The sequence below is a fragment of the Mobula hypostoma genome, chromosome 13 (genome assembly GCF_963921235.1).
Source record: "Mobula hypostoma chromosome 13, sMobHyp1.1, whole genome shotgun sequence".
Lineage (NCBI taxonomy): Eukaryota > Metazoa > Chordata > Chondrichthyes > Myliobatiformes > Myliobatidae > Mobula > Mobula hypostoma.
In genome coordinates this window covers 86,356,584-86,369,183 of record NC_086109.1, presented here as the reverse complement: position 1 = coordinate 86,369,183, position 12,600 = coordinate 86,356,584, and the positions used below count along the sequence as shown (strand labels likewise).

At 44.0% G+C, this 12,600-nt stretch overlaps 1 protein-coding gene across 2 annotated transcripts in view; it reads right to left on the bottom strand.

Annotated features, from left to right (window-relative positions):
• Positions 1-12,600, bottom strand: part of LOC134355752 (repulsive guidance molecule A-like) — a 68,135-nt gene that overhangs the window by 24,042 nt on the left and 31,493 nt on the right. The window contains exons 2-3 of one of the 2 annotated variants that reach the window (XM_063066107.1): positions 10,688-10,810; positions 7,847-7,980 (exon numbers count right to left, since the gene is read on the bottom strand). In XM_063066107.1, the coding sequence (XP_062922177.1) occupies positions 7,847-7,980; positions 10,688-10,707 (154 nt within the window). In that variant the 5' untranslated portion in view covers positions 10,708-10,810. The remainder of the gene's footprint in view (positions 1-7,846; positions 7,981-10,687; positions 10,811-12,600) is intronic. The other variant, XM_063066109.1, reaches the window with a different exon arrangement.

The following is a 12,600-nucleotide window of genomic DNA, read 5'->3' as shown; positions in this document are numbered from 1 at the left end:
AATTTGAGAGATTCGGGCTGTATTACAAATCCCACCGCAAAGCATCGCTATCTCATAATTGTCATCTGAATCCGGTGATGGGAGTCCTCAGCCGGTGCACAGACAACTGGATTAAGGACTGACGTGATTAAGATACAACTTATCATGAAATATCAGAGGCTGATGACCCTTATTACAGCATTTAATAGATTTATGTCATCAGCTGAGAAACTTCTACAAGGTTTATATGACAGCAAATTATATTCCTTAGATATAAAAGCCCTTCTTTGCCCTTAGCTATTCGACAAATAAGACATTCATATGGTGTTTCTTTTTGAACATGGAATCAAAACAGTAACAGCACAGCAGGCCGCACTAACCCTGTTGTCTCAACGCAGCCCAGTAAGGAAGCTGAGCAGAACTCTTGCTCTTGTCTGAAGTCTCACAGGCACCTCAGGCAAGAATCTTTCTGGATAGATTAGAGTTTTATGCCTCCAACCTTCTTTCAGCTTTGAGTTAACAAACTCACTAACTTTCCAGTATTTTGTTTATATAACTTTTTTTTAACAATTAGAAGTATTTTGCCAGTTAATTTAAAACTACACTCCTTACTTAGTATGAATTTATTTTCTGTGGGAAGACGGTCCACTTTCTTTATTCTGTCCAGGCCTCTCATAATTTAACAGTACTGTGCAAAAGTCTTAGGCGTTGCAATATATTGTTAGGGCGCCTCTGACTTTTGGACAGTACTGTGGTAATTTTATATTTTGCACTGTACTGCTGCTGCAAAAGAAAACAACAAACTTCATGACATATGTGAGTGACGATACACCTGATTCTGATATGGGTCTCTATTGTGGACTGAGTGGGAAGGGGGCAGGGAGAGGGGAATCATGGTTGGGAAAAGGGGAAGGGAGAGGGAGGGGAGCAGGAAGCACCAGAGAGACATCCTGTAATGATCAATAAACCAGTTGTTTGGAATCAAATGACCTTGCCTGGTGACTCAGGGCTGGGTGAGTCTGCACCCTCGCCACACTGGCACAAGTTCTCAGCCACCTGTCCCACACAGTCCTCCGCGGCACCCCACCCTCACCATTCCCAGCATCATTCGCTCCGGCCAGATTTACAAACTCTCTCCCTGCACTACGATGACAAAGACAGTACCGTATAAAGTCCTACAAGGACAGAAGCAGACCTTTCATCCCAGTGGCCCAGAAAACCATGTCAAACCAACAAGCTATCTCCACAACAATATTTCCTTCCCTTCCAGTGCTGTTTACACCATCAGCATGAACTATACCAGGCTGCTTCAAGAAGGCAACATCTATCATCATAGATCCCCACCATCCAGGCCATGCTACCATCAGGCAGGAAGTGCAGAAGCCTGAAGTCCCACACCAAGTTCAAGAACAGCTACATCCCTTCAACCATTCGTTTCTTGAACCACAATGCACAAGCCTAATCACTACTTCAGTATAGCAACGCAAGGCCCATTGGCACTACAATGGGCTCTGTTTACGTTTTGTTCTAAATTGTATGTAATTTATGCTAATTCCCGAGTTTCCCGTGAATGTCGGTTTTCTTAAGATCTGTGCTTCTGATGTTGCTGCAAGTAAAATTTTCATTAACTTGTGCACTTGACAATAAACTCAATTTTGGCCTTTATTAGCCTTGTCATTCACGTCAGAATCAATGAGGGAACTGCAGCCCCTTCCTCACATGGGGAGGTGGTTTGTAAAGAGATGCCTCCATCTTGACACTTACACTGGGATCGATCTGCTCCTAATAAACAGACCCAAGGTTCCCTGTACCATCCCGATCGCCCCCTCTCCACCTTGAGTGGTCAGTCAGGCTCAGATTCATTTATCTATCACAAGTACATCGAAACTTTACAGTGAAATGTGCTGTTTGCGTTAGCAGACAACACAACCTAAGGAAGGATGTGCTGGAGGCAGCCCACAAGGGTCACCACACATTCACAGCCTGTCAGCCGTGCTCTAGAGAACAACAAAACTAGCCCCTTTCCTCCCTCCCTCCCTCCCTCCCCTCCAAACCGCTCACACATATACATAGTCCTCTAACCCCAAGACAGGGTGCCTCCAGCTGGCTCGCAGACATGGAGCCTCTGACTTCCCCTAAAGGACTCGCCTCTTCACGGATTTAGATTCTCAGAAGTCAGCGGAGATGTTGCTATTTCCCCCCAAGAAGGTGTTGAGCACATCCATAAAGATTTACACTCCCGCCCCACCCCGTCCCCCAATTGCACCTTCCCAGGACTAAGTTTAAAACAGATTGAGGTTCCCTATCTGAACAATGCAGCCTGCCCAACACAGCTGGCTGGGTGTAAGTAGAGCCTCAACGGTGAACATGTAGCCTGGGAGGGGAGGCTGGTTCACTTATCCTTCCTGCGGAGTTGGAGAACTTTGTGGAGACAAAATAGTTTATCCGCAGTATCTCCAAACGGCATAGCTTCCTGACGTTCTTGAAGAACCATGAGCACGGTTTGAGATCCTAATTCCTCTCCTCAGTCAGCCAAAAGCTGTGGTAACACCTTTCAGGAAATGGTGAGCCTCATCACCGGTATCCTTCCTTGCTGACAGGAGCTCCCAAAGCACAGGAAGTATTTTTGGATATTGCCGTGCATCTCAGTGTTAGCAGCAAATGTTGTGCCACTGACACGCACGGGCTTTTTCCCCAAGAATGGACTGTCAAACAGACTATCTACTCAGTGCTTTCTACACTTACCTCTGCCCCTTCGCGGTCTCTTTCCTCTCCTTCACACACTCTCCTCACTCGTTTCCTCCTTCATTATTTCCACCTCCCCTGCCTGCCTCCATTGCTTGATTGCATGCTCCACCTTCCTCTCTTATCAACTTCAGCCCTTTGTCACTTTCACCCATCATCTCCCAGCTTCTGGTGCTACTCCCACTCTCCCCCCACCCTTTCCGTCTGCCTATTACCCCTCCTCACCTCGATCCACCTATCACCCGCCAGCTCTTGCTCCACACCTTCCCTCCACCTCTTTATACTTGTTCTCTGTGCTCCATCTTTTACTGAGATGAAGAGTCTCAGCCAAAATGTTGACTGGCCATTTCCCTCCATAGATGCTGCCTGTCCCATTAAGTTCCACCAGCGTTTTGTCTGTGGAGTTGAAGGGAAAGATTTCTGACAGGTGCTGGCGAGCGCTAAAAAAGAACAAATGTAACGCAGCCCATCGTACCCCAGATTTTCCAGTGGTTTCAGATCATCCGAAAGACAGCACCTCTAACAGTGCAGTTTCTAGAGTAAATCTTGAACATACAAAACCTCAATACTCTGAGGTAAAATCACAACGCATCTGGAGTATTGTGAGCAATCTTGGGCCCTTATCTAACAAAGTATGTGCTAACACTGGAGGGGGTCCAGAGAAGATTTACAAGAATGATCCTGGGAATTGAAGGATTAATAAATGAGGAGCACTTGTTGAATCTGGGTCTGTACTCACTGGACTTTAGAAGAATAGGAGGGGGGAATCTCATTAAAACCTATCAACTGTTGAAAGACCACGACAGAGTGTACATGGAGAGGAAGTTTCCAATAATGGGCGAGTCTAGCACAAGAGGGCACAGCCTCGTAATACAAGGACATCCCTTCAAAACAGAAATGGAGGGATGTTTTCAGCCCAAGGGTGGTGAATATGTGGAATTCATTGCCATAGATGGCTGTGGAGGACAAGGCATTGGGTATATTTAAAGCAGAAGTTGATAGGTTCTTGATTAGTCAAGGCGTGCAAGGTTACAGGGAGAAGTCAGCATAATGCAGTTCAGAGGGATAGTAAATCAGCCATAATCGAATGCCAGTGCAAACTCAATAGGCTGAATTGCCTAATTTTGATCAAATCTCACGCACTTGCAGTCTAACCCATTGGGACACTAAGGGTAGTAATGGAGACAGCCAAATTAATATTCATCCTCCAATGAGAAAGGTCACTATGAAAATAGTATTCCTGTAATTTTCCCTCCCCTTAAATGCAATGACGCTCACTGAGCTACTGCCAATGCCTCATCTAAAGAATGTTCAGTCCTGAGCGGTGATGGCATTATTGGCCAAGGAGGGGGGTCACAGTTGAGGCAAATCTTCGGCCTTGTGGCCCAATATATCAATCATGTCTACTGAGGGGTGGAGCAAGCAAAATGGTACTAGGAGCCCTGGCTGGCATGATATCCTCTCGTCTCCCTGGCAAAGATTATTCGCATTCTCAGACCCAGGGCTGAACTGGCGGCAGGGAAGGTCCGAGCCTGGGTCTGTCCTGCTCAACACAACTCCTCACCACGGCAGTTAATAAATCCACTAAAAGCAATGGGGCACACACGACTCCACCATCTGGTGAAACACTGACGCATTTTGTTATTCTTGGTTACAGGCAAGGACTATAAATCTCTGAACGCACGGAAGTTGTCGTTCCTGAATTATATACATTGAGCTGTAGAAAGATAATGCTTCCTAATTCCTTAGAGTAAATCCATTAGGCAGAATGTTAAAACCAAATGATGTTTTTTTTCTTATTATCTTTACTTTGAAACAAAATTTTTGAGTGGACGTGCTTTTGAAAGACATAAGCTACTAAGTGAAGGGTGCAGTTTCTGACCGATCATTTTGATCCCTGCCCGATACCTTTAGGATTAAGACTTCGGAGAGAGTCACATTTCAGAAATGGATGACACGTGAATTTACTTTGGCAGCTCGTTTTCCAATTATTTCCCCTTCCCTGCATCATAGAATAGCGTCCTACTGAGAGCAAATGCCTTCTTGCATCGTATCCAAAGTGGAACTTAGTTGGCAAGTGTAAGCGTGCTATTTGACTGTAGGATCAATACAACTGAACCAAAATTCTCCAATTACCAGAGTCCGTCTCTCAATGTTCAAAGTAAAGTTATTCTCGAAGTACATACAAGTCACCACATACAACCCTGAGATTCATTTTCTTGCAGGTATAATCAATAAATCCCTAACAAAATAATAACCATAACAGAATCAATGAAAGACCACACCAACTGGGACTTTATCTATCACGTCCACTCTATCTAGGCCTTTCAATACTCAACTGGGTTTCAGGAGATCCATCACCCCCCTCCCCGCCCTTCCTTCTTCTAAACCCCAGCGAGTACAAGCCCAGAGCCATCAAACACTCCTCATGTGTTAACCCTTCCGTTCCTGGGATCAATCCCATGAACCTTCTCTGCACCATCTCCAATACCAGCACATCCTTTCTTAGATAAGGGGCCCAGAACTGCTCACAATACTCCAAGTGATATCTGATCAATGCCTGGTAAAGCCCCAGCATTGCATCCATGATACTGAGGTGTTGATATTATTGAATATATTTAAAACAACTGTGGAAAAATTTGAAGGTTGTTGGGCTAAACTATGTCCAAAGTTCAAAAAAAAATTATCGAAGTACATATATGTCACCATATACAACGCTCAATTCATCTTCTTGCAGGCATACTCAATAAACCTGTAACAGAGCCAATGAAAGACCTCACCAACTTGGGTGTTCAACCAGTATGCAAAAGAGAACAAAATGTGCAAATACAAAAAGAAAGAAATAATAAAAATAATTAAGTAAGTAAGCAATAGATATTAAAAACATGAGATGAAGTGTCCTTGAAAGTGAGTCCGTATCAGTGATGGGGCAAGTGATTGGTTCAAGAGCCTGATGGTTGAGGGGTAATAACTGTTCCTGAACCTGGTAGTGTGGGTCTTGAGGCTCCTGTGCCTGCTTGCTGTTGGCAGCAGCGAGAAGAGAGCACATCCCGGGTTGTGGGGATCCCTGGTGATGGATGCGGCTTTGCCGGACAGCATTTCATGCAGATGTGCTCAATGGTGGGGGAGGACTTTACGCAGGACTGGAAAGGGAATCTTGAGGTCGGAATCTCTTCGGGTCGGAACCCCACTGATACCGACCACCCCACATCCCCACACCTGAGATAGCAATTTAGCTGCTGTGCTGACATGGACACAGATTAGGATTTATGGGACACTACATGGTGCATATAGGACTAGAGTAGAAGCACAGATGGAGCCCAGTTGATACTTCTGTAACTATCACAACTTGCTAAAATGCCTTAAATCAATACCACAATATACATTCAAGCAAATTATAGGATTGTACTGTGTATTTAAGAACAAAAGAATGAAAGTTGTTTTCTAAACAGCTGTCAATTCTAAAGCAGTTTTCACTGAATGAACAATTACAATCAAACATATTTGCTTCAATTGAGAATCACAAATTATATTATGGTGGATTTTCATAAGAACTCCTTTTATCCATCAAGGGTCGCGGGGGTGGTTATGAGTTCAAATTAACAGCTCTCCTCAAGACCCAATACAATATAAAACTTTAACTTTCAGAGAATAAATATTTATAACAACATGCAAGTGAGTAGCCACCTTCCCATTGACACAAAGAGAATGGTCAATTTGGATTGGTTTGATCAAGTAATTTACATTACAAAGCCTTCAATAGAGCCAGCTCGATTTTCCCACATAGCAAACTCTAAACGGACCTCAAGAGAAAGAAAAGGCATTAAAAGAGGGGGGAAAGATCTGAAGAGGAAAACATGCACGAATTTTAAATGTAAAAAAAATGGTTAGGACTGTGAATAGGCACAGTACACAGCATGATCAGAAATATATTGCCGACACACACACACAAAACATCGATCTTCAAACCTAATCATACTCATTATCATCGCATTTCCTGGATCAGGTCTCCCCGCTGAAAGCCTAAATCGCAATCTGGTGCACAGTGCAATCAATATTTTTATACATCGCAGTGTTTACTAACCGTGCAATCTGCAACTAAAACTTTTTTACGAAATCGGTCGAAGGAGGATGTTTATAAAAAGCTTTCTTTAAAGCGCATTTAATTGCAAAGCGCTACGAGTTGTTTTGATTTTTGCTGTTGAAAAGAGATTTATTGGAACTATATAAGGTCTCTCTTCGCCGATCTAAAGACGAATTATCCAGATAGGTGGTAATATAAACCCAATGGGCGTTTGATACAATTAAGGATTTTTTTTAAATTTCCACCTCAAGTGGTAAAATTAAGGAACTGGGAAATACTGATCAGGATTATGGTTAGAATGGATTTTATAATGTTGCCAATATGAATTAAAGCCAAATGAATAATCAGCATACTTAAAGCATTTTGTTTTTAAGAGATTGCATCACAGATTAGTCCACACACAGGCGATCTTTTCAAAAGTGCGAACTTCTGAAAAGTTGTAAGGTTTTACTAAATTACCAGGCGCTGCCCATCCCCCAATGAAAACAGACCGATTCTGTGGAGGTCTTTGTAAGACCCTCAGTGTACTGGGCAAAAAAAGAGAGAAAAAAAGACTACTGATTTGTTCGGGGAAGAAAACGAGGCGTTTTGGAAATGTTCACACATTAACTGGGGAGAAGATTTCTGCTAATACATCGCTAGGTTACTGATGCCAACAGTATTGGGTCTGGTCTCCTTCGCTTTAACTCGTTCCAATCACAAAACAAAAAGTCTTCAAAACTCTATCCTAAACACTAACTTCAAATGGCAGCACAACTTTACGAATCTTTCTAAAACTTTTCTTGCAATTTTAACAGCCTTATCCATTGGATGTGACGGTCTATTTTAAAATAGAGTTAGCTTAAAAGTACGCTACACAGAGTTTCTAATCCGCTGTGTTAAAAAGTAAGATCTTGGTTGCAAAAAATCAGCTTGCTGAATAATGTTTTGCTGCATCCGAAGTCAGACGCATTCTACACTTAACCCACGCAAATCCAACTTTAAAAAAAACAGAGAGCTTGCAACTTCTCTTTGTGCGATGGAATGTCTTTGCTTTACCTGCTGGGAGGCACAGGACGATAGTCAGGATTTGAAGGATTCCGTGGCCGAATGGGTCGCCCCTTCTCCCCATTCCCATCCATCCAGCCCAGACTTGGGTCCCACAGAAGTCCAACTCTCCAACTCTGCTCGCCCTGAGTGAGAGAGGCAGAAAAAAATACAGAAATCAGAAGCACACACGCTAAGGAGAAAGAAACCGCCGCGCTCCACACAGCTCCATCAATCATGTGTCCGGGAAGGCTCACTCCCTCCCGCTGGACGAATAGGATCGGAGAAGCTGGGCCCACGGCTCCGCCCGCAAGCGCAACAAGCCAGCAAGCAACCGAGAGCCGGTGAGAGAGAGATCCGGATACATTGGGTTGGGGAAAAGGGGGAGGGGGAGGGGAAAAGGGGTAGGGGAAGGGAGAGGGGTGAGTGGTGGGGAAGGGAGAGGTGGTAAGAGGTGGGGAAAAGGAGAGGGGGTAAGAGGTGTGGGAAAGAGGGAGGGGTAAGGGGGAAAGGTAGGGGAAAGGGAGGGGGTTAGAAGTAGGGGAAAGGGGAGGGGGTAAGAGGTAGGGGAAAGGGGGAGGGGACGAGGTAAGGGAGAGGGGGTAAGAGGTGGGGAAAGGGGGGAGGGGGTAGGGGAAAGGGTGGGGGGAGGGGGTGAGGGGAGGCAGAGAGGGGATGGTGAGGGATGAAAGAGGAGGGGAGGGTGGGGAGGGTAGAGAGGGGGAAGGGTGGGGGAAGAGGTGAGGGGGTGAGGGGAGGTAGAGAAAGGAGGGGAGGGTGGGAGGGTGCGGGCTGAGAGAGGAGGGGGGGGGTGAAGGGAGAGGAGGGGGAGGGTAGGGAGGGTGAGGAGGAGAGGGAGGGGAGGGGAAGGGGCAGAGGGGAGGGGAGGGGAGGGAGGTAGGGGAGAGGGAGGAAGGCAAGAGCAAGGGGGGGGGGAGAAGAGGAGAGAGCAAGAGAAACAGCCAGAAATTTAGAAAATATCCATCAATTCTGAAGCAGCAGATTATTTCTAGAGGGAGCGAAACAGAGCCAAAAAGAAAGTAAAACAGAAGATTACAAATAAATCTGGCTGGACTGTTGAGAGATAGAGATCCAAGAAGGAAAACTTGAGTGAGAGAGAGAATGAAACGTTCAGATACACTCAAAGAAAAATGCAATCAAAGAAAAAGAAATGCCTCTTTGCAGAGTAACCCCTGATTTTGGAAAGAGCAGAGGTGTTATCTACTGCTGCACTTCACTCTGATAGCTTTGATTACCCCAAATCTATGAAAATGCCAGTGTCTGTTTTAACTTTAAGTAATGTGGGTGCAAGTTTGATTTCAACATTTAAGAAAAATTGGGGTAAGTACATGGATGGGAGGGGTATGGTAAATCGACGGGACTAGTCAGAATAAGCTTGGCATGGAGATGAGTCGAAGAGCTTGTTTCTGTGCTGTAGTGTTCCCGGTCTCTAATATTTCACGGTGTGTGACTGGGAGTCACAGGGAATGCATTGTGTAAGTACTCAAAGTCACACACTCACAGAGTAATACAGCAGGGGATCAGGCCATTTGGTCTGACTGGTTCATGCCAATCAAGGTGCCCACATTTGGCCCATATCCCTCTATATCAGGGGTTCTCAACTTGCTTAATGGTGTTGGTCCATGGCATAAAAAAATGATTTGGGACCCCTGCTATAAACCTTTCCTACCATTTACTTATCTAAAGATCTTTTAAATTTCATTATTGCACCTACTTTCACCAGCAGCTCTTTCCACATGCCCGTCAGATTTATTAAATCTCACCATAAAAGACAGGAATGAATGGGCAGTGGACTTGCCACAACTCACAGGGATCCGGGTTTTAAACATAACTCCACAGTCCATTGCAGGTATTAAAACATAAAATGATAAGTCATCTGGTCAGTCGTCTCAACTATTCCTTCTGATTCTCTTTGCTGCCTGAGCTGCTGAATTTTTCAGTTAGTTTCAGATTTCCAGCAATTATAATATGTTTCTGATGCAAAGTAACATCAAAGTAAAAAAACTATTAAAGTACTTACATACATGGATAAGGGTGAAAGGTGAATAGTTTAAGGGGAACTTGAGGGAAAACCTCTTCACTCAGATAGTATGAAGAGTGCAAATGGGCTCCCCTCACAAGTGGTGCATGCAAGCTCGATTTCAATGTTCGAGAGCAGCTTCGGTATGTGAATAGGAGGAGTATGAAGGGCTATGGTCTGGATGTAGGTTGATGGGAATAGGCAGTATTAATGATTCAGCATGGACTAGATGGGCTGAAGGGTCTGTTTCTGTACTGTATTTTTCAATGACTATGCATGTGTGGGGGTGGGGGAGTTGATGTTTTTGCTGTTTCTTTGAACAGGTTCCATGGTTTTCTTTATTTCGTAGCAGTCTGTGGGAAGGCAAATCTCAGGGTTGTATACTGCATACATACTTTGATAATAAACTTTGAATCTTTGTCTCTCTGACTCTACCGTATAATACTTTAAGATTCAGTTAGGATACTCTCCACTGTGCGGGAATAGAAGTTCGTCAAAGCTTTTGGTGACTTGCTGAATCTACACCAACTTCTAAGAAAGTAGAGGTACTTGCATGATCTCTTTGTGATTGTGTTTGAATGTAAAATGGATCCGCACTGGAACAGTTTCAGGCCAGTGATTCCACGGCCCAACCATTCCAAATTCCTGTCAGCGTCCCTTAGCGTTAGTAATTTTCAATTGAACCTCTTCAAATCCAGAGGTAACAGCAGCCAGGATCAATACCTTACCAAAACCCCAACACAACCAGTTGCGTCATATAATAAGAACAGAAAATCCCAGAAACTTATTTTTCTCCACAGATGCTGTCTTACCAGCCGAGTATTTGTAGCATGTCCTGTTTCTATTTCAGATTTACTGCAGCTGCTGTATTTTATTCAAGTTCCTGGGTGTCAAGCTCTCTGAAGGTGTAACCTGGTCCCAACATACTGTTGCAGCTATAAAGAAGGCAAGACAGCGGCAATATTTCATTAGGAGTTTCAAGAGATTTGGTTTGTCACCTAAAACATTCGAAAACTTCTACAGATGTACTGTGGAGAGCATTCTGACAGGGTGCTTCACTGTCTGGTGTGGGGGCTACTGCACAGGATCGAAAGAAGTTACAGAAAGTTGGAAAATTAGTCAGCTCCATCATGAGTACAAGCCTCCATAGTATCTAAGACATCTTCAAGGAGCAGTGCCTCAGAAAGGCGGTGCCCATTATTAAGGATCCCCATCACCCAGGACATGCCCTCTTCTCATTGTTACCATCAGGAAGGAGGTACAGAAGCCTGAAGGCATACAAGCAACGTTTCCCTTTTCCTGTCTGCTCTCCGATTTCTGAATGGACAGTGAGCCCCTAAACACTACCTCACTTTTTTAAAAAAATTCTGTTTTGCACTATTTTTAACCTATTTAATACACCCAGACATACTATAATCGATTTACTTCCTTCTCTTTCTATATTATCATGTATTGCATTGTACTGTTACTGCTAAGTTAACAAATTTCACGACACATGCTGGTGATAGTCAATCCGATTCAGATTCCGATTATTCAATTCGGAACCATTTCATCCACGTATCATGGAAGCTGCTACGTTCCCTCATTTTAGCCCCAGCTTCTCCGAGCCTGCTGCTTAATCAGAAATAGAGGACATTAGTGAGCAGGAATGGTCCCCAAACTCACAATAGGTACCCTCATGTGGCTAAGCAAAATGTTTGACCAACACCTGCCAGAAAGTGAAGTCTGAACCTATCTATGCAGAGTCCTTCCCCCACACAGTGTTTGTGTTGGGTTTCAGAATCTCAGCTGATCAGCCAAAAGGGCAGATACTTGTTAAAAAAATATATATTAAAATCCCTTTAGTCACCTCTGCCATTCAGTGAGAACATAGCTGATCTCCATTTTCCTGCCCACCTTCTCAATCCCAATTTCCTTTGATTGCCTCAGTATCCATGAATCCCTCAACCTCTATCATAAGCTAGCTTTTAGATTTAGATTTAGAGATACAGCGGGGCAAGAGGCCCTTCTGGCCCAATGAACGTGGGCAGCCCAAATACATCTATGTGACCAACCTACTAACCCATAAGTCTGAATGTGGGAGGAAACCAGAGCACCCAGAGGAAAACTGCATGGTCACCGGGAGAGCGGACAAACTCCCTACAGAAAGTGGCAGAATTAAACTGGGGCCACTGGTGTTGCAAATGAGCATTCAAAGATTCATTTGGCTCCTAAATATCCAACCTTGTATGCTGGGACGGCTCCTCTCCTTGCATCTTAGTTCTAAGTTCCAGGGAAATGGCCTTTCAGCTTTTAACCTGACAGCCCCCTTATCCGTTTCAGACCATATATCATTGCAGTGTGGGTTATTTTTGTATCATGTCGCAGAAATAGAAACAGCACAGTACAGGCCCTTCGGACCACAATGTTGTACCGACCTTTTAACCTACTCTAGATCAATCTAACCCTGCCCTTCTACACTCTTGAGCACTTTCTCAAGATTTCTTTCCAGAAACCTTACATTTTGATATGTGCTTTGGATATATTTAATGTGGTTTCAAACTAAATGAAAAAAAAATTGGAAATGTGGGCATAAATATTTGGAAAAGACATGACATTTCCCTGAGTCATAAGCAGTCAGCAGAAAGCATTACACTTCTACTAAAGGTCTTCGAAAGGCTGTTGTGATGTTCTACAGGAGAAAAGGCCTTTTTTTTCTGATGAGAAGCTAAAAGAATTGAGTTTG